The 24692-nt window shown below is 33.8% G+C and overlaps 1 protein-coding gene across 4 annotated transcripts in view; it reads right to left on the bottom strand.

The window, feature by feature from the left end:
• Positions 1-24692, bottom strand: part of CRISPLD1 (cysteine rich secretory protein LCCL domain containing 1) — a 66528-nt gene that overhangs the window by 24667 nt on the left and 17169 nt on the right. For all 4 annotated transcript variants that reach the window (XR_013947116.1, XM_080581637.1, XM_080581636.1 and 1 more), the window contains 12 exons: positions 19645-19763; positions 19379-19511; positions 17603-17718; positions 16898-16998; positions 15573-15752; positions 15420-15480; positions 15177-15243; positions 14352-14482; positions 11091-11134; positions 10924-10996; positions 8729-8804; positions 1678-1808 (listed from right to left, as the gene is read on the bottom strand). Coding sequence is in view for 3 of the 4 variants with exons in the window: in XM_080581637.1 (XP_080437763.1) it covers positions 1678-1808; positions 8729-8804; positions 10924-10996; positions 11091-11134; positions 14352-14482; positions 15177-15243; positions 15420-15480; positions 15573-15752; positions 16898-16998; positions 17603-17718; positions 19379-19511; positions 19645-19763 (1232 nt within the window). In the remaining variant the exon portion in view is untranslated. The remainder of the gene's footprint in view (positions 1-1677; positions 1809-8728; positions 8805-10923; positions 10997-11090; positions 11135-14351; positions 14483-15176; positions 15244-15419; positions 15481-15572; positions 15753-16897; positions 16999-17602; positions 17719-19378; positions 19512-19644; positions 19764-24692) is intronic.

Genomic DNA, 24692 nt, shown 5'->3' with positions numbered 1-24692 from the left:
AAATTACAGAACTTTCAGATTAATTTTTCTTCCAAGAAACTTATTGAGAACAAATTGTAACACAAAAATTTCAGGAAATCCTGAGTTGATTCTAATTAAAAGAATAAAGCTTTAAAGAATAAAGCAAAACTCTTAAAAATTTTTTGGGGGGGGAAAAAGAGAAAGCGTGCATCTTATGTTGGCCATTCTAATAGCTATATTCAGATATAATTTCTAGACCCAGGAGATTACTTGATCACTGGTTGCATGTATTTCTAAAGAGAATTCATATTTTGCAAATCACAGGAAATATATTTAAAATACTGATAGCCTTCTGAATGGCTAAATATCTAGCTTTAAAAGAAATATAACAACAAAAACTGCAAGGAAATTTTGGTAGAATATAGTTTAGTTTATAAGACAAAAATATAACATTTCATATTTAATGGTCTCATTATTTTCTATTTTGCAAAACATATCTGAGACATACCTAAGAAAGGAAAACAGAACAAAAATAAAGAAGTGCATAATGAAATACGATGTCTGCACTGGCATTACAATCTTCATAACAATTTTTCAGCTTCACAGAAAACTTGCATTGAACTGCTCTCCTAACCATTGACTTTGACTTCACTAGAATGGTAAAGTACAAAAAATGATTAAACCTGCAATATTTTTTTCTGATTCCTTTTCTTCTCAGTGAGGAGATTTAGATGGAGAACATAAGTGTCAGTAAGGAACCACTCTTTCTGAGGGAAATGGACATTAATTGGGAAAAGGGGGTTATTAATGAAGAAAATGAAAGATGTATTTTAAAAGATTCCAAATTTACTCAAAGGTTTATGAAGTAAAGGGGTAAGGCCTCCCAAAAAAAAAAAAAAAATCCTTTTTCTCCTACTTCCAAGTTCTTTAAAGATACTTTTTGAGATTTTTCCTACACAAACTTTTTGGTTTTAGAGGTAACAAACATTCTTAGCTTTGCAGGACAGAAAGAGTGGCACAAGGTTTTGTTTTGTTTTGTTTTGTTTTTTTCCAGGCCATTTATTTTCTTCCTATAGAAACTGGAGAGTTCTTTAAAGAATTGAATTTGAATTGCAACATGCAGCCATGTGTTATCATCATAGAAGATGCTAATACACCGAGTATAAGTAAATGAACTTTCACACCACCTCCACGTCTTTCAGAAAAATACTGATTAAAACAGTAAAACCATTAAAAATGTAAAATAAAAAAATGTTTAATGTTTTGTGAATATCATTTATGAACCAGGTTCACTGGTTTGATTCTATGTAAATCTGTAATGATCTGTTACTGCAGATCCTCTCAGATGGAATAGATCACTAAAGTTAACGTAAACATTCTTTGGTGTTTTACCAAAGGAACCAGAAGTAGTTTTCTTATCAAATATTAGTTGCAACATAAGCAGAAGAATAAACAAGAGGGCTTTTTTTGATTTGTTTGTTTTTTATAAGAAGCTTTTTAGAGTAAAGATTTACAAGCTTAGAAGAGGCAAACAGTTCTTGTACCACAGCTTCTCCAAAGTCACCACAGCTGTTACACAAGCTCTGTAAATCACCCAAGTTGGCCTATTTGTTGGGTTTCTAGCAGCACCCCAGGTACAAAGAGACATAATATAATACTTTGTAAACCTTATTGAGGTGAAGGGTAAACAGTAATCTTTGAAAATGGGCTCTGTACCTTTCTGAAAATATCCCATTTTGAAAGGAAGCAACGTACACCTTTCTTTTGTCTACAGGCATAACATCAACGTAACCACCTTGGTTGCGGACTACACCAGCATGTACAGCTGCTCGGCAGATACTGGATATCTAAGAAAGAAAGAGGATAAGTTTAGTTTTCATTCATCCTTTTATTTCAAAATTATTTAGAAGAAAACAAATAAGGATGCCTAAACTAAATTATAGCAAATGTAAAACAATTACACTCATCACATGACTGATTTTATTAATGTTTATGGTACTTAAATCAGATTCAAAGACCAGTTTATAGGAATATACCACTGTCTCTTCAATGATCTTCCACAGTGTGATTCAAAAATCATTTATTTCAGCCTATTTCAGTTCAAGGACCTGTTCAAATTCTTGAGCTTTTCAAAATGAAAGGCTTTATCCACCATCACTTCAACAGCAGAGAGGTAGTAAAAACCAAACCTATAAATTATTATAGATCCTATAGATTATTATAGATTCAGTTTAATCTCCAGCCAGAGTCATGTACTGGAACAGCAGAACAGCAAAAGCACACTGCAGTTGTATGTTTCCAGGAAGAGATGTCCTCCCTAAAATTTGACTGTATTAATTCTATCTCCAGCTCGAGAATCTCAAACAGCAGTGAAATGATCCATAATATTCAAGGGAACATTAGAATTTCTTACCGAGACACGGGCCAATATTAAAAGCTAATTATATTTCAATTATTATATTAAAATTATAATGTAAGCATCAGACAAAACAAATAGATCTAAAATAATCCTTAGCTATTATTCCTTAGTTTTACTCAGGCAAAACTCTGTGAAATTAACAGCAGTTTCATCTATATGAAACCTAAAATCTGTCCGCTAATGTCTTGTCATGAAAGCGTGTAGCATAAATAATATTTATAGAAGGATAGTTCAGTGACAATCTTGAGAATGATTAAAATAATTGATTTAAACTTGTAGAGCTCCATTACTCTTTAAGCATGCAAAAAATCAATTGCCAGAAGTATGAAACTTCTTAGTGTAGAATGTATGTCCCAATCTACTTCAATACTCAGCACTACGAAACGTAGCTCCAGCTACAGTGAATGTCCACTTAAAACCAAGTTGTTCTGTGGAAAAAAAAGAAAAGCCTTCACTGCAATAGGTCTCTCCTCTCCTCAAACAACCTTAAAAACTAAGCCAATACAAATATCAATAGCTGGTTACACAGACAGCTATTTAAACAAGAGTTGCATTTCTTCCAGTTATAATTGGAATAATTTATATCTGTTCCTGTAGCTATTTTGTAATCTCAATGCTATATAAAATCAGGAACTTAAAATAGCAATGGTTTTCCTACTCCTACTTCAACCACAGAAGCTGCCAGCTTTGATGTTATATAGTTTGTCTTTTAGTGATACAATATTTCTGGGAGTAATGATTTGAAACTGTTTTATGCAAAGAATCTTTAGCAAAGGCACTTTAGAGTTTTTCCTCTTTATCCTGCTGGCTGCTGCTTTTGAACATGCCAGAAGGGATACCATTTATGCTCCTTTGTACTTTATCTCTTCCTCCCTAATCTGCCAGACTTTCATTATATCCTGAACAGTAGTAGTCACCTTATTTTTAGGATTACAGCATCCTTTATGTACTCATGGGAGTACCTAAAGATAATGTTGCTTGTGTACAATTTCTAATATACAGGGATATAAATAGTCCCTGCAAATAGAGGATTACAGTCTACAGAAACAAAAGACAAGATTTACAAGCAATTAACTACAGTGAAGAACTAGAAGAACACTATTAATTGCTAGTACTATAATATTGTAGCAATTCAGTTTTCAATTCACATTGGAGATATAAAACAAGCTAGAGGTACAATTGAGTAAAACAAAAATCAGAGTTTGTCACCTCTGTAATACTAACCAATAGACTACACTTGGTGTATATTACTAGAAAGGAGGATACCTTCATAATTACATTTGAGGGTGGCTAAGATAATGACTACTTCAGTGCTATTTGGAAGTTTCTGATCAAGTGAATAAGAAAGTAAAGATAAAACAATGGAAGCAAGAAGACAATGACAAAAGAGGCTGACTTCTTGTTGGAAACTATTTCCAGTATAGGATGGAGTCATTGCTAGAGTTGGTACCACAATTGATTACTGGATGGTTCGGCTAATGTAAAACATTTTAAACCTAAAGGCAAGATGGTTACACGGGATATGTGAAAAAGATGAGGTCAGAAGAATGGGGTTGAAGAGGTCAAATCAGGAGATGATCATCAGACGAAAAATAAACTGATATTCTAATGCTGCTTTACAGATGAGCCTGGAGCCTGGTTCATCTGCTCATAAGGTATTCACAAACGTGCATAACTTATGAATATATGAACAATTAAATGAGTACAAATTCATAAATATGAATTATATGTATACTGATGAATAAATCTATATAGTTTTATCACATTTTTTTGAGGAAGTTTTATCTGTTTTGAGCTTTCAAGAACTTTTCATTGGCTTGGCGTTCTTCATCTAAATCGAATCAGATCCCAATACTGATGCCATAACATTTCCTACTCAATAATGTTTCATCACCCTGATCACACTTCCCAGAACTGTTAAGGTAAAATTTCTGTTAATTTAAACTCAATAGGATATCAAATCTCTGTCTATCACAAAATTCAGTATATTATTGATAATTTTACATTAGCAGCCTCATAACACTTTCTGGAAGTCTTCTCAGAGATTTGGGTCTGTTTGTATAATTTTCATGAACTCACCCTGAAGGATATGTAAGGCAGTACTTTACGGTAACATAAACATTTCATGCAGCATTATACGACCCTGCTTTATTGCTGTGCTGTGAACCCTCTGACATTCATTAGTATTTAACAGGTCATAGAATCTGAATACCAAGCTGCTTAATTATCTTCCTTCTTAGCTACTCAGCAAAATACCAAATATCTACCACACCATAGCAGTACTCTGCAAACCATAAGCCTTTCTCCCTCACCTTTGAAGAACTATAGGACTATTTAATAGTATTTTTATATCATATTTCACTACAGCAGAGAATTATGAGTTTTCACACAAGAGTTAGGGAAATATTTCCGTATATGGTTATTGAAACCAAAATTCAAAATCCTCAGATGGTATGAGCTGATAAAACTCCATAAATTTTTTTAGATAAGACTTTTGCTGATATGTAACCACCAAATGTAGATTCAATTTTTTTGTAGAATTGCTCAATCGACTCTCATAACACAGAGCTACTGCTACTAGAAAGAGGTTGTCTTTGGGAAAATGCTGCTTACTATGAAAACAGCACAATAAATACATACAATATAAATCTTAACCTCTTAAGAAATTATTGTATATTTTTTAAAAATCTACAAGCAAAATAATATATATATATATATTTATTTAACTATTACAGCTATTTCAAAAAGCCTCTATTCTTTTGTGTAAAAATATTTTGGTACTTTGTTAGTCTAAGGACTAACAGCAACAAAGGACTTTCTCTTTAAATGTAGGTGCTGCAAGAGCATCTCCAGCAGAGTTTGGACAACTAATATAATCAGTATCAGTCGAGCCTGATATAATTCAGTTCTTGGGAAGGTTTTTATCTTATTTCACAAATGAAGTCAATTGAAAAGTGCTTTAAAAATAAATATTAATAAAATGCTCATTGGCACGACTCTAGAAGTCCAGAAATAAGACTCAAAGTTTTAGAAAAAATGGATTAAACAAAGTTGAAAATTGTAACCAACTCCTCAGCACAAGAGAACAGGAAACTTTTCCCATCTCCCACCATGACAAAGAATTGGTATGTGGAAACTCTTAGGAGTAGGGCCAGGAGGGACACAAGACACAAAGGTGGTGATACGTTTGGGCCATATGAAGAATGAGTAATTTGTACTTCTGTTTGCTAAGAACTAGCCATACTACAGTTCTTATTTATACCATAATAGCACTATTCAGAAGAGAAACTCATTGTACCATAGACATAGAATACGAGATGCTTTTGCTTTAAGGAACTTGCAGACTACCTCAAGAGAAGTGAAAACAAAAGGAGACCATCAAACAAACAAAAAGGTGTAGAACACGGGGGATCAGTATTACATGAAAACTCTTCACACACTTAAGTTATAGACACTGGCTATATAAAACACGGCTGTGATTGATCTGCCACAAAGAGACAAGAGCTAGCCCACTGGAAGAAGGGAGGATGAAGTAATGGAGAGTTTTGTTTCAAGCAAGTTAGGAACAATCACTGCAATCTCAAAGCTAAAAGAAAAAGATGGGAGAACCAACAGGGTAAAAGTTCTGTGGGGCACTATTGACAAATCAGAGAACAGAAAAAGGAGTAGCAGGAGTAGCATATTAATGAATATAAGAATGTATGACTGGCCATACCAAAGCTAGAAATGGAAATGCTTAACTAGATTCTCATGAATACTACAGAAATGGTTTTGTAAACATATGTTTTTGATGTGACATCTGTTATTTGTTTTTAATTAATAAATATTCTTGTACATTTACTGAATGCGAGTGGCCTAAGTACTAGTGCAAATAAATAGCCATGTGCATGTTATTTGTACATACATACATATATATGTTGTTTTTTGTTTGTTTTTTAATGAAATAACATCACGAAAAATCCACCATAGATTTTGTGGAATCTACCAAGTAGATCATTGACTGCAATTTGCAATATGCGTGCTATGACAAGTGGGCAAATGAATTCCCTGTATCTGCAGACAAATCTATAAATACATGAAAAGCTGAAAAAGAGGATACATTTGTTAAATATTCTCTATAAACACTTCACCTGAAACTAGTTCAGTCATAAATTAGAATGAACAAAATATACAGTCATATTGCATAGTGAAAATTCCAATAAAAAGTATCTTTAAAATAATTTAAATGGTAGAAACAAAAACTGTAGAAAATCACATAAAGCTATCAATGGGAATATATGTACACATATCAAGAGGATGTGTCTGTCTACATCTTATCTAGATGCCCTAGGACCCTTCTGTAGGAAATGGAAAGAAATTGACAGATCTAGTAGTCTATTCATCCCATACTGAAGGAGACACTCAGAAAAGGTCAAATGAATTCTGCTTTGCCTATTCATCTCTCTCACCACTGCTACTACAAACTGCTATAAACATAACCCAGATGTCCAGCTTCAGTGTGGATATCTACCCTCTCAACATCTGAAGTTAATAGGAAGACTCCCATCCCTCTTTTCTTACCTGTATTTACGTCCATTTTTTTCCTAAAAGCAGTATGGCTGCACACATTTCTATACAATGGACATGAACAATGAGACAGTATATCTAAAATAATTTTAAAGCACAACTCTAATACTAATTAAAGTAAGCTGGGACTTTTCTAGCCAAAGCAAATATATATTCTGAGATTTTTTCCTGTATAAGTTAAACAGAAATGGGTCTTCTTTCTCCCACAACATAATGTCTTCTGTCTCACAGGGAAAATTTGGCTGTTACCTTTCATTGAAACCTCAGAACTGAAATAAAAGTGTGTTTAACAAAATGAACTATCATTAAAACTATTTTCACTCCCCTCTTATGCACATTAAGGACCCAGTCCCAGTTGCACAGGCATAGATCAGTGCTGCTTACTCAACTGGAAGGGCTTCTCATGCACGGAGGACAGGGACCCAAATTATACAAGCAATCTACTGAACATTAGTCAGTTTCAAAATAATGATGAACAATTGTTTGCATATTATTTTCACATATTTTGAGGTGGTGAAAAATAGTGAAAAGCATCATCTGACCCAGTTGGGCACCGTACTACTCTGTATGACAGATAAAAGACAGTTACATCATGCAGCTTACTGGTAAAAAATGTGAACTGCTCTCTCTGCCACTACATAGTGGCTTCTCCAAAGAGAGATGACAAAGCAGAGAAAAAGAAAAAAAGAAAAAAAAAATGAATATTCATTTAGCTCTGGCTATCTGTTTGGGAACTAAGCATGATATAGAAAAGACATGGCAGATAAAAATTGTGGACTAGGAATAAGAATGACTGAAAAAAATGCAATATTAGTATCTTACAATAATATAACAATGTGAGATATAATGCGAGATATTTTACTCAAGTATCTCAAAATCCTTCTGCAAATATTTAGCTATCTACAATGATAAGAAATATCCAAAACAATGAGAGCGTTGACATATATTTTCAGAATAATTTTTGGTTAATCAGGAAGAAGCTTTGTTTACATTAGGGTCTAAAAACCAAGGGTTTAAATCATAGAATGGCTTGGGTTGGAAGGGACCTTAAAGATCATCCAGTTCCAACCCCCTTGCCATAGGCAGGGATGCCACCCACTAGATCAGGTTGCCCAAGGCCCCATCCAGTCTGGCCTTGAACACCTCCAGGGATGGGGCATCCACAACTTCTCTTGGCAACCTGTTCCAGTGCCTCACTACCCTTACAGTGAAGAATTTCCTCCTAATCTCTAATCTAAATCTATCCTCTTTTACTTTAAGACCATTCCCCCTTGTCCTATCATTATCTTCCCCAGTAAAGAGTCCCTCTCCACCCTTTTCATAAGACCCCTTTAAGTATTGAAAGGCTGCAACAAGGTCTCCCTGGAGCCTTCTCTTCTCCAGGCTGAACATCCCCAGCTCTCTCAGTCTTTCTTCATGGGAGAGGTGCTCCAGCCCTCTGATCATTGTATCAGATGGCTGATGAGTATACATTGCCAATACTGAGCAAACCAATGGGAATTTTGATCAAAAATTGAAAACACGTATCCAGAAATTGCTGAAGATTTTTTAATAAAAATTCCATATCATCAGCGGCTGAGTACTTAAATGGAAGCCTCTGACAAAACACTTCATAAAATACACATCTAGAAGATAGCACATCTTTTTTTTTTCCGATATTAGGTCTAAAAAAAAAACTACATGTGGAGGAAAAATGAATATTTATATGATAGTATTATCTTTATAGTTTATCATAGGACTTTATATTTCATTATATAATGCAATGTAAATCACAGTACTTACATCAGAATAAATTCGTGTTCCAATTACTCGAGCATAGTGTGGATTTGCCTGCATACAGTTGCGAGGACAATACACCCTGAAATATTGAAAATAAAGCACACTCAGTTAGGAAAAATGATATTAAAGTATTACTATATATCATATTCAACATCAGCATTATCAATCTATTTGATGACGCATACAGACATACATACTGGCATTAAAAGACAATCAGTTTGGGGGCTTTTGTTACTATTGACTGAAAAGCATTGCTGATCCAACTTGTGGTTCACAAAGTGCTTGAAAACATTCTTCAACAGGTCTGGTCTTCTTCCTCCTTTTAGATAAGCAGGTCATCTCTTCATTTAGCATATACGAGGACAGTAGAAAAGCTAATGTATCATTATCTGTTTTGACAGCATTCTATCCAAACAGTACAGCTGAATACCTTCTCAGGAGATGCGTATATGAATGAAGACCTGGTATGGTGCTGATGAGCTGGTGATTAAAGAAATTTAGCAACTTACAGTGAGGGTGAGCACTTAACAATTATGGATAAAATGGAAAACCTTGGAAAGTAATGAGATTTTAGGGGATCAGAATGCTACTAAAACACAGACTGCCTTATTCATCTGCATTTTGTTTAACTTTGAGAAAACTTTGTGTTTCATGAATCCTATAGCTTCAATATATACAGGACAACTATGCGGAAAGCTAATAATAGTATAGAAGGTAGCAAGCATCGTGTTTGAAAATTATAATATGCTACAAGGAGGAAATGCTAATAAACCTCAGATCTACTCTGAGAGGGTGTTTTGGTGTTTTATCTAAAATTGGGTCTTGACTTTATAGTTTTAGAGCCTTCCTTTTTGGGGCAGCACTAGGAAAGCATCCTTCACTGGGATACTATCCACACTCTAGTCAATATTTGGCACGTCACAGCCCTTGGGCATGCTATGGTCTTATCAGATGGGTCATTGAAACAAGCTGTTGCAGCTGGAAGGGAGATTTTTGTCTGAAGAAAGCAAGAAAGAAGCTTTAGAAGACTTGATGATTTATGGTTAAGGCATAAGAAGGAAAAAGGAGCTTGTACAATCAGTGCCATTACTGATGATTAGTGCTTGTAGCTCCTTACACTACATTTTCAGAATTATGTTAAGCACATGCACAGAATCTTGAACAGATCATTGCTGTTCAGAAGGTTCTTAAATTGATATACCAGAATTAATCAGTCATTTTAATGTTATTTTTATTTTTTCTTAAAGACAGACTGTGTTTTTCTCTTAATGAAACTAGTTTTATTTTTCAATTAAGGAAAAAAATAAAGAAGGTAGAAGTATGAGATTTCATCCATCCATTCCTGCATTCCACTCCTTTGCTTGCTTCTCCCCATCTTCCAGCTAGAAAGCTAGGAGTCACAGCCAAACACCAAACAAGTCCATGGACCCAAGTGCTACATGAAGCAATGTTTTCCTAGCAGTTCTGGCTTTGTGCTTACTTCCTGTATTGGCGGTAGGATTGCTATGAAAGTACTCCTGTGGATATCTCCAGCTTAGCTTGTGGTAAATCATGCTACAGTGTATTTACCTTTGACTCATCTATGGTTTTAAGAACTGTTACGGATTTCCTTCCTCAAAATATTGAGGCACAGGCTTCTTTCAATAAGTGAAAACATAAGCTTCAAAGAAATCGTACATATATTTGACTGAAAGCAGTTAACTGACTTGCAGACCACACCTGACCTTAACAATATATACTTCAATCATGTTGCAAATCTATTTGCTCACTCCAAAATTCCCAAACAATTTGATAACTTCTGTGACAAATATTTTTATCAGTTCATTTTATTGTATCTGTTTTACAGGTGAATAAATTGAAATAACATGTATTTTGCTCTAGGTGTATAGATTTAATAGTGGAAAATGAAAAAGATAAATGGATCTTTCTTCACAGTGTTTAGTCTAACCAAATCTTCACTAAGATATGCCAAGAGAGCAAAGAAAGATCGGGAGCTTCTCCTTATGAAAAGAGCCTGAAGATCATCTTCACTTACCTGGCCTTCTGTTTACACCAAAGACAAAAATATCAGTAAAACATTTCTGACTTCACTTTTACAGCTTCTACTGTCACCTTTGTCAATGACAATTACAGACAATTATTATCTGACAGAAGATAAGGCAGCACTTTGTAATAATAAAATATTCAAAGAATTTTACCTTGGACAGTGTGAGGCTGGTTTTTGAAAGGGACACAATTGTTCTACTGTTGTTTCACAAGTGATAGCTTGAACTGAATAAAGTAAAACCAAAAGAAACCAATAAATGTGTGCTATTTAGAAAACCATAATTCAAAGTAACTGAGTTTATAAGAAATAAATACTAACCTGTTACTTTAGAGACTGTGAAGGAATTAGCAGATTGGTATTTTCTAAAGAATAAATAATAGAAAGTCATTTTTTTATTAGTAAATATAGAAAAAAAATCAAGACATTGTCTCCAATCAATTTTTACTCACTGTACATGCCCTACCCTGATGTGAATCTGTGTACTGCAATAGCACATTTACTTTGTACTCCCAGTGAATCTGACTGAAAGCCAAGAATGCATATTAAACTCTTTCAGTAATTTGATTTGCTAAGAGATTAAGTGTACTAATAGCAAATTATGCAATCATTGTCCCTCAAAATGCAGTAATCAAAATCTGTGGCTGAGAACTGCACAGAAGCATCCATCTACCAGAAGAAATCATTCACTTCCCCCCAAAAGTTCATTCTTAAAAACAGCTCCAAGCCTGAAGAGTTTCTCTTGACAACCTTTTTGAAAATTTTCATTAAATTTTACTTTTGGATCTTGTGTCTATTTTAAATTATCATTGGTATCACTATAAACCCTGTTTAATACATAAAAGTCTGTTTTTTCAGTAGTTATATGGTAGTCAGATGTATCTGTTTCCTGTTCTTATAGAAACTCAGTATAAACATTCTGTTCCTATATTACAATTCATGAACACTTCTATTTTAGTCCTCTTTACCTCCTATTTTAGTCCTCTTTTACTCCTATTTTAGCCCAGAAGCTACGCCTACGGATTCTAGTGGTTTTATTTGTAACAAAAAAGATGTTGATGGGTTTTGGCATCTATAAAATTATTTAAAATAATAATAATAATAGTGAAGGAAATGACCTTTGTAGCAAATTCCTCCCATGTCACCTACAATTTGTATTTGGAAACTGTTTGCTTGCGTTGGTTCATTCAGTTGCATGGCCCTCCAATTTCACATTTGTTCATTTATTGCCTTCCAATTTGTTCTCACCAAGTTAGCTCATTCTTCTGTTGCCCTAGCACTGTCAAACACTGATGTGAGAATAGTTCACTCTGTTCTATTGTGGCTTAGACAGTAGAGATATTGTTAAAGTTATCTTACACTATGGTGATAAAACAGATAAGAAAATCTGCATTAGCAATCAATAAGTCAAAGCAATCAATAAGTCAAAGGAGAAGATAAGGAAGTTTACTGTATGTTGCATTGAAATTCCATTTTCTCTCTTTTTATGTTTTGGAATATGATCTAGAAATTAGACTGATTTCACTTCCTCTGTTCTTTGAATAGATGTGTAGTTTATGCAAGGCTCCATCTAAAAATGTTGGTGAGAGTCAGGTAGCTGCAAGGTATTCCTTGTCTTTTTGTTTGAAGGTTTCATCTGCTAAGTATAGATATAGACTAGTACAGTAACACTGGCCTTTTGTAGTAAATGTTTTGTAGTAAAAGCACCTTAAAGTCTGAGCAATCAAGAAATAAAGAATTCACACTACAACCTTATAGAAGAGTCATTTACTAGTACTGAAACTTCGGTAAATCTTTATTTATCCCCAAAACTATAATTTATAGACTGGCTTACTAAGCTGATGTTGGAACACAATATTTTCATCACTCTAAAATGTGAAGTCCTAAATATTATACGGACATTAATGAAGAATTATGTACTATAGTGCTACACAGCAGCAGAAGTTTGCTGAAACGTACTTGTTGAAGAGAAGGTATAGACTTGGTCCTTTAATTGTATTTAATCCATAAGGCCTCTAACACATTTTTTTCCCCCAACACCTCAATCACAAAACTAAAACCAAATTAGACATTACTGTTCAGCTGTAATACAATTATTATCTGTGCCCACAGTAAACAAAAATGAGTTTGGATACCTCACTCCTGTGTTCTGATACTCAGAGGATAGTGCCAAACACGCGCTGTAGACCAGACACTTGTATGGCTTTGTCTCAAATGGCACAGAAATAGAGATTTCAAGCGATGGGAAATCAATTCCTTTCACTTTGAAAAATTTCTGTAGTTTAATTACCACTACTTTTGTAAGAAAGTTGACTCCTAATCCATCAGTACTTATTTGCTTATCTCTTTGTCTCAAAGGATTTTAAAAAGAGAAAATCGTATCTTCATTTTAAGGAGGGGTAATTTAAACCTCAATCAAATAATCTGATGACCCAAAGAAACACATTAATTAAAAATTAATTAATTAATCAATTAATGTCAATGCCTTAAACAGTACTTTCTAGGTAACCCAAATTCTAGGCCACTGAACTTAGTCTACCTAGCCAGTGTTTCCTTCTATTCTGAATTACATAAATCTGTTGACGAGAGAAATTATAACAGGTTTTACAGCATGTGAAATCGGTTTGCACAGAACAGAGAGACACAGACACAGCAGAGCCTCTAATGGTTACTCTTACACAAACAAAATACATCATTCAACAAAATTCTGTTTTCTTTCAGTATGGTATTACTCACACCATCTTGCACGTACACTACTATTACACATACGCTAACTACAGACAGCAATGTAGAACTCTCCAGAATACATAAAGATATTGTGAAGTGTAGTTTGCAGATATTAATAATATCGTAGATTCCAACATACGTTATAGTTATCAACGGATAATTATGCATGGTAGCAGTCAAGCAGATAGACTCCACTTCTATGTACTTCTTTTCTGGTTTTGCTTTCAGCATGTATGTGAAAATAGATCCAAATACTCACTGACAAGTCTCTGGACAAATACCTGAACAGTGTAGTACAAAGTCCAAATTAAGTTTCCACAGCATGCAGTATTATTCTATTATTGGCCAATGCAGAAACTGAGCAAAGTTTTGTGCAAAATATCGTAAGTATATTATGGAATTGTAATGAAACCATCAAAAATGTATGCAGAGATATATTTTTGCTTCTTTCATATTGTTTCTTTGCACAGTACAAGAGGGTCACTTCCAAACACAAACTTGGGAGATTATTGCCTTGTTAGCTGTCATACATTATTGTGTACATGGGCCAACACTGGTTGTATTACCAGCTTTGTAATAACAAATATAATACATGTAAAAACATTTAAAATAATCTAGTTTAATGTCAGTGTGTACTACTTTTTTTTTTTACAGTAAATCCATACATTTACAAATTATTATTGTGACACTTTTCTGTACACCATTAAATACTTGCTAAAATTTCGTAATGGATACAATACATGTATTTCCACATGTCCTTTTATGATAGAAGTATGAACAAAATATTATTACTGTGATATATTTTGTATGAAATAACAAAACCTTTCCATACATTTTAATTTTAAGGAAACTTACCCAAGTGACTGAATGCCATTTCTATAAGATTTGATAAAGTAATTTTTCCTTCCTTGCCTAGTGACATCAACCCAACCACCTTCATTGTCTAGGATGCCATAATGTATGGCAGCTTTACAAATACTGGATTGCTGAAAAACAGTGTGAAAAGCAGTTCCATGTCAGACAAAAATCACTATTTTCCATTGTAACTCAATATGAAAAATCCAGTTTTTAATTACAATGTATCATTAATAACTTGGTAGATAGACAACAAACTTAATAGACTATTTAGGTGTTATTTCAAATAAAGAGAACATCCCTTTGCCTTATTCAGAGATAAAATATACTCATTTACAGTATAATTTTTCACAGTAGCTGCTTTTTTCCTATACTGTTTTACAGTTCTACATGGTAAATTATACGTTTTCAGCTAGGCATTAAACTTACACAAGTAGAAATGTCTTAATGAAACAGTTCATATGAGTGTACTCACAAATTGCTGTATTTGTCCTTCAGTTGCACCTTAACATCTGGACATGCAAATTTTATTTCTGTGCACGTGTAAGGCATATGAAGTACATATAGACAATACATGCAGAATAGCAGATGCAAACATAGTTTGATGTTACCTTAAATAAAAACCTACATCAAATGTTTATGGTCTTCAAAAATCAAACAATCAGAGAATGGTTTGGCTTGGAAGGGTCCTTAAAGATCATCTAATTCCAACCGCCCTGCCATCCATTCTTAATACAATTTTAATCCATTCTTAATACAATTTTAATTAGCATTCTAATGGAAAATACATTCTATTTGTACAAAATCTGATTTTAAAATGTTTACCATTTCATAATGTACACTTCCAATAACCTTGGCTTTGCTATCCAAACAGCCAGCAGGACATTCATACCTAAGAAAATAAAACACAATTTGGCCTTAGACCCTGGGATTACAAAAAGGGGAAATATTCCAGGTCACACATAAATATGGCCTTTCCTAATAATAATAATAATAATAATAATAATAATAATAATAATAATCTGTAACAAAACTGTAGTGTAATGACAATTGTAAAATTTACCTTACCTATTGCAAGTTGTTCCTTTGCACTGGTCTCTTAGACGTACTTCACATGAAACAATCTGAGCTAAAACAAGCAAAAAGCAATTTCACTAGAATGAATTTCATGCTACATAATTCAAATTTGTTGACTACTTGAAAATCAGGTAAATTCCTTACACATTTGCTGTGTGCTTATTACTTCATTTTTCTCACTGTCATCACTGCCTGTAGAGCCTGAAGGTGAATGAGTTCTTGGCCGGCTTTGTGCTGTTGCATCCTGGGCTTTGGACCGTTGCTGTTCAATCTCATTGGTTTCCTCTTCTGGTTCATGGGGAGAATAAGGCCTTTCTGAATCCTCTGTTTCAGAAAATCAAAGAAGATTTCTCAGATTAAATAACTCAGTGTTTGTGGAATGCAACCCCCTTACCATGTTTTGGTAACATGGCTTTGTTTTCATAAAATGGTGGTTGAATATAAATAGGAAAGCAAGGAAAAGTTTCCATTGTTTCATAACAAGAAGAGATCAAGCTTCATAATACAACTCAATTATCTTTCTGATGCTGAAAAAAGCTAGAATTTCTCTAGCAGGAGAAATTTCTCTAGTAGGAAAATGCTCCTAATGCTCCTTTTTTAGTATCTTTTTTTATGCTATCAGGAAACTAAGAGGTTAAAGGTGATATTCTTATTAGATGTTGAAAGAGTTCTACCAGGTTCGTAGATAGCTTTGGTAAAAAAAAATTTGGTAAAAAATTTGGTAAAATTTGGTAAAAAAAAAAAAAAAAAAATTGACAGCTGAAAATGAGGCCCTTTTACTGATACATAATGTTATTAATTTTGAAATACTCATCGGTAACCTACATTTCTTACTTAAACAAGAAACGTAAGGAATGTACTTGGAAACACTGGTTGTTTCTTTTTTGTACATATGAATAGGTGAGTAACTTTCAAAAGTTATTAACAGAAACAGCTAGGCTACATGCATACAGAGTAAAAAAAGAAATAGCAGTTTCATAATATGTTATGTTCAATGCTATAAAATACAAATAACATTTTGAAAATTTTGAGAAGTTAACAATCAACCTAGCTGTCATTTCGTTTAATTATTAACGTCTTCTTGTCTTGTTCTTGATTTTTCTTACAGTAATGCATATGGCTATGTCACTGAGCTACTGTTTCCCTTTAACAAATCACCGCATAACTTTCACTATAATTTACAGAAAGACCAATAAAAAACATACAGCTGAAGTCTGTATCTTTGTGTACTAAAAGACCTCAGTCAGGACTTAAATTAGCAGGAATTCAGTATACTCCACTCCCTCCTGTGACACTCAGCTTCGCACATCACATAGTACATGATCTCATTTATCACAGTAAAGTAGGTCCCTATCCTGTGTTTGGGTACATGCATAATATATTCTGTTTCACTATGTTACAGCATAATGAGGCAAGAAAGCAAAAGGTTACATTCCAATTATAATTTTAACTGTTGAAATAGTACATACCTCTGTAACAAAGATTTTCTCTGCAACCTCCTCCAAAACTAGGAGGACATGCAGAACAGGGTCGGCCAGGTTTATATGGAGCATGACCCCACCAGTTACCCCTTTAAACAAAAGGAAACAAAAAATTAGAAAAACATGCTATAATGAATTAATGCATTAATATTAAACATCATGTGAAAAAATAAATTATGAAATCCAGCATTCACTTATACCATAGTATTGTTCTGATAAATCAAACACAATGTCATTTAAAAGTACACAAAAATATCAGAAGTACTGCCGTAAACTGCTATAAGATTATTTTATATTGGCATAGCATTGTAAGACTAAATTCCTCCTTTACATGAGAACAAGCTCCACTCTCCTAAATGGAATATCCTATAGGATATTAACCATTTACTTACATTCTTTAAGGTCACGATGGGGAGATACATTTCTTTTACAGATCATTATCACAATACAGTGAAGATCTCTGATGTTGTATGCTAAAAGACAGGCCACAAATTTGAAGTCCTACAAAATCACAAGAGTATTTGTGCAGCCAAGGCTGCCTGGGGAACAAAGCTCTATTTAGTAAAAGTACAAAAAAAAAAATAGAAAACTCAACTGATTTCCTTTTAGATTATTTCCTGGATTATCATAAAGTATTCACTGCCCCCCCCCCCCCCCCCCCCCAAGATATTTATGGGTGTCAGCCCAACTTACTTAGGAGAATAATTGCATACAAGATAGACTGCTTTTGGCCAAATCTGTCCCCAGATGTTCATGTTATGACACAAATTAATTGCACAACCTATTCTGCTACTTGTTGCCCAAACAACCTATGGAAAAGAAAAGAGAAATGTATGTGAAAACCAAAACTAATTAACATGAAACTAAAACTATCTCCAAACTTCAACATACAGAACTCAAAACAGAAGCGATGCTATATCTATTCCCCTCTGTTATAAAAGTCTTAGCAACCTAATTAAAACTGACAAAAATCCACTAGGTTCTATCCCTATTAGAAAGAGAAGTTTTACATTGATACAAGAGATACGGCTCTCATTTTAAAATATATATATATATATGTATAAATGCTCTAAACATGTATTTGAAATGGCAGCAAATGTTTACAACACATTATCTGAAGAAATAATTCTTGGAATTAAAAAAAATAGAAAACATTGCAGTACAAGATGTCAGGTTCCTGTGTCCTCACTGTGTCCTGAGTTCTCACTAAAACCTAAGAATCCAAAAGGATCTGGATTGCTTGGACTGACAGAATAGGTACTTGTCAGCAGTGAGAGAATGCAACATAAAGCTATTCACAGAACAACTCATACATCGAAAAGATTCAAGTCACAGATTTTAAATAAACATGCTTTCATGTCATTGCAATCTAATGTGGCTGTGCTCCTTTATTCATCCATTTAGACAATTTTAATTGCAGATCCCAAAATAATCTGAAAGACAAAGGTGGGGATGTTTAAAGTAGACAAATACAACAGGTGCTAAACTAATTAATACAAGAGAAGCCAACTGTGTAATTCCTTCAGAACTTTAGAAGTTGAAAGGGATAGGGACTGTGAAGAAATAGTAACACAAAGAAGTATATCTATGTATTGTAGGTCTTGCACGTGATAGAGTAGTGTAATTATAGTTATTTTTACAGAAATGGTAATTAAGAATATGGAGGTAGTTCTGTCTTAAAATTTGACACAGTGGTCAATTATGATAGTAAACAAACAGAAAACAAATCTTTTAAAATAATCATTTTGAATGTTTTTAATAACATATCAAATGTTTTATTATTTTATATGAGTTTTAGTATAAGACCAAGACCAGGCTGGATGAGGCCCTGGCAAACCTGATCTAGTGGGTGGCATCCCTGCCTATGGCAGGGGGGTTGGAACTGGATGATCTTTAAGGTCCCTTCCAACTCAAGCCATTCTATGATAATCTGAAGATTATGTATTTCCCATTCACTGAAAACATGACCGGCTCCCCACAGAAAAAAAATCCAGGTTATATACATAGACTTAAGAAGTACCAAATAAATTAGTACTTATGCGATTTCAAAATCCTGCTGAAGTACAAGCAACATGTTATAACTGCTTAACTGTTGTTTGACTTGACAAATTCAATGAGGAAATTTTTTCTTCTTTTTAAACATGCTGTTTCTTCAACAAATTCCAGAAAGGAGTACCAACATGCCAGCCGGCACAGAGATGAGATTATGCAAAGCACACTGAGCAGACACACTCAGTACTGAGTATTGTGAGATTTTTCCTCGATCCTGTTAAGGAACTGATAACTATGTTGTACAGATGTTACATTTCTTCCACAACTCTACTCTATGTCACCAGTACCCAATGCTTTTAACTATGGAGTCTCATAAAAACAAGCCCCTCTCCTGTTTTCCTGTGTCATACAGTCACCTAACTGGAGGTCTTGACTGTTCTTTTCCATAGCTGACAAAACCCAAACCCACCTACATACCTGTGTGTAATGTGTACAAACAGGACCAGAGCATTTGTAAGGACAATATGGGTTGCACTCATGAGGATGTGGATACGTGAAATCTCTCACTTCATCATACCACGCTTGGACATGAAACGTTGGAGGCCTGTACCTATGAAAGCCAGCAGTAGTCTATTAGATCACTAAACAGCTGTAAAGTCTATAATTCTTCCTTAAAGTAACAAGCACATTTTGTTAGATTTCAAAAAAGTGATAATATACTATTAAACAGCGTCTTAAACTACCTTCCCCAGTGTGCCCCCAGATTCTGTCCAATTGACGGAAGAAGGCTTGCAGGTCCATGCTCCCATAGGCAGGTTTCAGCCCATGACTCTGCAGATCTCTCCAGTTCTACATCCCATGTCTGAAATTTGAAATAAAAGAAAGGGACACCTTCTTAAAAATACTTGATGGATACCTAATACACTTTAAAAACAGAACAAGACAAACAAATTAAAAAAAAATAGGAAGATTGTCCATTTTCAAACCATCTGTTTCTGGAGCAGAAGACTAAAGAAAAAAAAGCAACACTTTAGGATTGTATGCCCTATTTTTGTTACATAAGTAATAGAAATGTTTCCACCAAGAGGAAGGAAAAAAAAAAAAAAAAGCTTTAATCCCTTCACAGCTTTCCCTTTAGAAAGCATGTGCAGGCATGCTGCAATGAATAAAAGACAAATAGGAAACAGAAAGGCTTAGTTCAGCTTTCCAAGTTAAATCAAGTGCATTTTCTGTCTTGTGAGGTTTCTTTTTAGTAACAAGCACTTTCCTTAGCCACAAGAGTATTATCCAACACACTTTCAGCATAAGGCTTTATTTCCTCTAAACCAAGTTCATTTGAAATGAAAATGATTTTCTCTCCCTTTTCTGTAATCAGCTTTCGTTGAAATAATACAGTTCAAAGAAAATATAAAAACTAAAGTAACATTGTCAGTTGCTGTTTTTCTGGCTAGGTTGGTAAAAAAAAGGCATTCATGTTAGCAAGAGGCATGTTTAGGATAAGTTAAAGAAAAATACTATGTATTATTGTTTATCACAAATGTTTACCTTTTCTGTTCTTTAGAGGGATATGGAAGAATAAGTTTGTAGCTGAAAGACGGATGCAAGTTTTTCTCTTTCAAAAACATACTAAAATACACTCATCTTGAAAAAAAACTAAACCATACGCTGTATGCTTAACATATTAACCTGGAGTTCACTCAAAGTGGTTCTTGTTAAGCAAAGTAGCCATACTGCGGATTGGCTTTTTAAATCTCTTTATAATTGCAGACAAAGTTTCCAGGTATCTCATTAACTGATACCAATAGTCAGGTTAAGAAACTAAAATAAATGTAAGAAGAAAACATATTGCTTGAAAAAAGCACAGCTATTGCATCATGTGTTCAGACTAAATTTCTTAGCATGAGACTGGGTTATCTAAGTAACAATAATTCAGTATTTCCAAACTGAAAATTCCATGCAGACACTGTAGATCATGTCTACAAATTTTTGGCACAAGTTGAAGGTAAAAAAACTTCCTCTATAAAGAGAAAGAATACAGAAACATAACAGAAATTCCATGTGCTATAGTTTGTTTTTCTACTGATTTTGACAGGCGGTATTCATCTTATTAATTAGGTTAGTTATTTAAAAATATATGCTTTTGGTTATGCAATATCACGATTATGGAGAGACTAATATCATTCAAATTAATCCTAGAATATCTATTTTACTGATATATACTCTTCTTCAGAAGTCTCTAATGCAGTGATTTCTCTTTTGCCTGTTATTATTCATAATAAATGTACTGGGTACATTTTGACTCCCAAAATGCAACATTTATTTTTGACAGAATTCTCTAACAGTATAAAAATGACAGAACAAAGCTTTTAGCCTACATATTGATACAAAATCCACTGACTCTAGCAAACAGTAGAAAACCTCTGTTCACCTTATTGGGCCAGTATTTCAATGTCATAAACTATAGAATTCCAGTCTTAAGTCAGAAAGTTTTATGACAGTTTGTATAAATGTTTTCCCTTTCCTCATCACACCATTGTAAATAGTTCTTTTATCCTATTGTGCCCATTGTTAAAAAAACAAAGATTAAAACATTTCTTCCACATACAGACTTATTTTTAATAAACTGCAGTACAACGGCTTCATGCTGGAATCACGACTCCATAACATTTTAAAATAAACACCAGTATAGTTTGTCCTTGCTTATATTATACAACATGAAGACAACTCAAAATCTTATATTACTCAAGATTTAGCCCTGTATATGAACAAGTCCAAACATAAAGCTAACATACATCCCAAGTAATTAATTACTGTTAAGAATGGTTTTACCAAATACAGAATTAAGCTAGACCAAAATGTTTGTACCTGCACACTTTTAGAACGTCATGTCTCCAAAGCCAGATAAAATTTTCTTACAGCTTTTATGAGCCTCAGAACTTGAAAATATTTTCTCTTGTAAAGCATCCTCTCACAATTTCAACTCTAAAAGCAGCAGTGACATATACAGGAGTTGTACTGCTTTTTTTACTGCTTTAGGTATTCGTTTGTTTGTTTGTTGTTGTTGTTTTCTCCACGCAAGTTTCAAAATATTTTATGCAGCTATTTTAACTTAAACAATGACTTTTCGGTAGTCAATAGTAGCTGCTTGAAGCAATTCCTCAAGCTTGTGAGCAAGTTATCTTTAAAAAACAAATCTTTTAAAGACTGATGGTAACTACACATGACAGAGCCATCCAAAACTCTGCAAGAAAAGCCTTTTGATGAAAAACTTAAATTCATCATTAATCCTCCTGACAGATGTACAAGCATACTCCTATATACTTTTGTGATTGGATATTGTCTTCAAAAAGTTTACTCAATATTTTTGTTCTTTTTTGTTAACTGTTTCTTGCCTTCAGCCACAGTATAAAATATTATATATACCTCTGCTTGCCTAGCCAGAGATAGGCACACTTTCCAGTTTCCAGGCCACAACCTTAGCAGCAGCATAGAAATAATTTTCAAGAATGGGTTCAAAGTGAAGCTCTTCGCAGGAAGCACGGTGCAGAAGATTATATCAACAATGAGGACCTTGGGGCACTTGTATATTTTTGTCCTTTGCAGAGTCATTCCTGACTCCAGAAAAGGTTTGTATATGAGCCAAGAAAGCAATTCCACTCTTCCCAAAAATATGTGCACAAGATTGTCTCAGACAGGAATCTGCACAATTAACTAAGGGCAAGAGGTCCTAGCTTATGGTTCATCATGAAGTAATCACCCTATTTCTTTACATCTTACAGAGCTTAAATCTATCCCACTGGTGCTTTCCAAGGTTTTTATTTACTACTACAGCTAGGTGAACCTCATCATAGTGCACTTCCCTTGGAGCAACTTCATTTATGATTCTGCTCTGGACTCCTCTAAGACAGTGACTCCTCTATCAGCCTTCCCTGGTCACTGCCCTTCCGTGTTAATCACAATGACAGGAACCTTGCAGACTCTTCAGTTTGTGACATATGTGAAAGTGGGAAAGGATAGAACAAAATAATGAGGAAGTTGGAACTGAGCTAATCACAATTTTTGCCAGCCTTCATTGAAAGCCAATAATTAGAGGATTAAACACAACTTTTATTTCAACTTGTTTTTTTTTCAAATTTCCATTCTCTGATAAAAAATAAAAAGTATGCTAATTAGCACTAACAGGCTAGACAATTGCCATTTATTAATGCATCAAAAAAAAATCTTAAAAACATACCAAGCAAGTCATTATTTGGCCTAATTAGATGCACTATTTTAACATTGTTAATATTATTTACAGCAATGTTGTAACTTTATATATGTATACACATTTTTATGTTAGTTATCAATTGGCCTTTTTATCAACAAACAGTGCTTTGACATTGTTTTACAACACTGGAAAAAGAAAAGTTTTTAACACTTGCACAATTCTTATTTCAGTACCCTTTGTAAAATGACTGTGATACTGTCTCATGGGAACTGTCTCATATATCAGAATTTAAATACAAGCATAAAAAGACAGGTATCTTTTTATCAGAATATAGTACAAAATTTAACCACATACATTTTATACACAATAATTTCAACTACTAAAACTTTTATAAGTGTTGATAAGAATTCTTATGACAAAATCACCAGAAATCTGACAGTAAGTAGTTGGTGCTACGTTAGGATTGAATTCACCAAATTATACTGCATACCCAAATGCATAGTAGGTTGATCAATCAACAGATAATCCCAACTTCAAAGTATTGTGAGATCTGAAATGAATCAGACATCAAAAAGCCTACATCTATGTTATAGTTTCACAACAAACAATACCACGTCTTATTTTTCTCTCTGTGTGTACCACACAATGAAGTCACTTCAGAACAGTCAGCTGCTCAGGAAATTCTCTGTCTGCCAGAGAAGAAAGGACTTATTCATTTGTTTCTCAGCCTTTAACACCTAAATCCCTTGTTTCTAAAGCCAGATATAAAAACTACCTTGCATGGATATAGTGCACATATAGCTAGCACAGTTTATTTTCAGAAAACACTGCCCATTGTCCTGCCAGACAATGTTAATTAGATCTAGGAATTGTTTTTCTTTTTGTTTGTTTTGGGTAGAAGGTCATGAATAAATATCCACCCACAGTACAATTAACATTGCTTCTTCTTAATCAAGACTATATTTGAATTCAAATATGTTTAAATATACAATAATTAATATTGTTAACAGAGCCAGTTATTTCAAAGCTAGTTCAGCTATCTCAAGGCTAAATCGCAGTCCGCAGTACGTAGGTATATATCACATAGGTTACCATGTGGTAACCATATAGCTTTATTTCTTTTTCATCTTAATTAACCATTGTTATTGGTTGGGATGGAGTAAGTTTCAAAACCATAGTGCATTCAGATGTAAAAAGATATATACATGCTTTCATGGTTCATATAATTAAAATGGCTTTTGTTCTCCTAGTGTTCCCTTCCTCCTTAAAACAGTTTAGAAAAAAAAATAAAAAATAAAAAGCAGGAAATAAAGTGTTTGAAGAAAGGTTTCCAAAAGCACCTAAAAAGGTCGATTCCAAGCAAGTTACACAACCAAGAACTTCAAACAACCAATATATAACTGATCAGTGAATCTTTACATAAAAAGATGCTTGGCATTAAAAAAGCCAGAGTAAGAACATATGAACGGCCATGGCAACACAGACAAACTACATCATAACAGAAGTAGGCATTTTTCACGTTTTAACCATAATGTCAGTGATATTAAAATCTAGATACTGAAATATATTCTTAGCTGGCACAAA

Source organism: Anser brachyrhynchus (genome assembly GCF_964034855.1).
Source record: "Anser brachyrhynchus genome assembly, chromosome: 2".
NCBI lineage: Eukaryota > Metazoa > Chordata > Aves > Anseriformes > Anatidae > Anser > Anser brachyrhynchus.
Note: the sequence above shows the minus strand (reverse complement) of the source record. Positions and strands in the feature narration are given on the sequence as shown.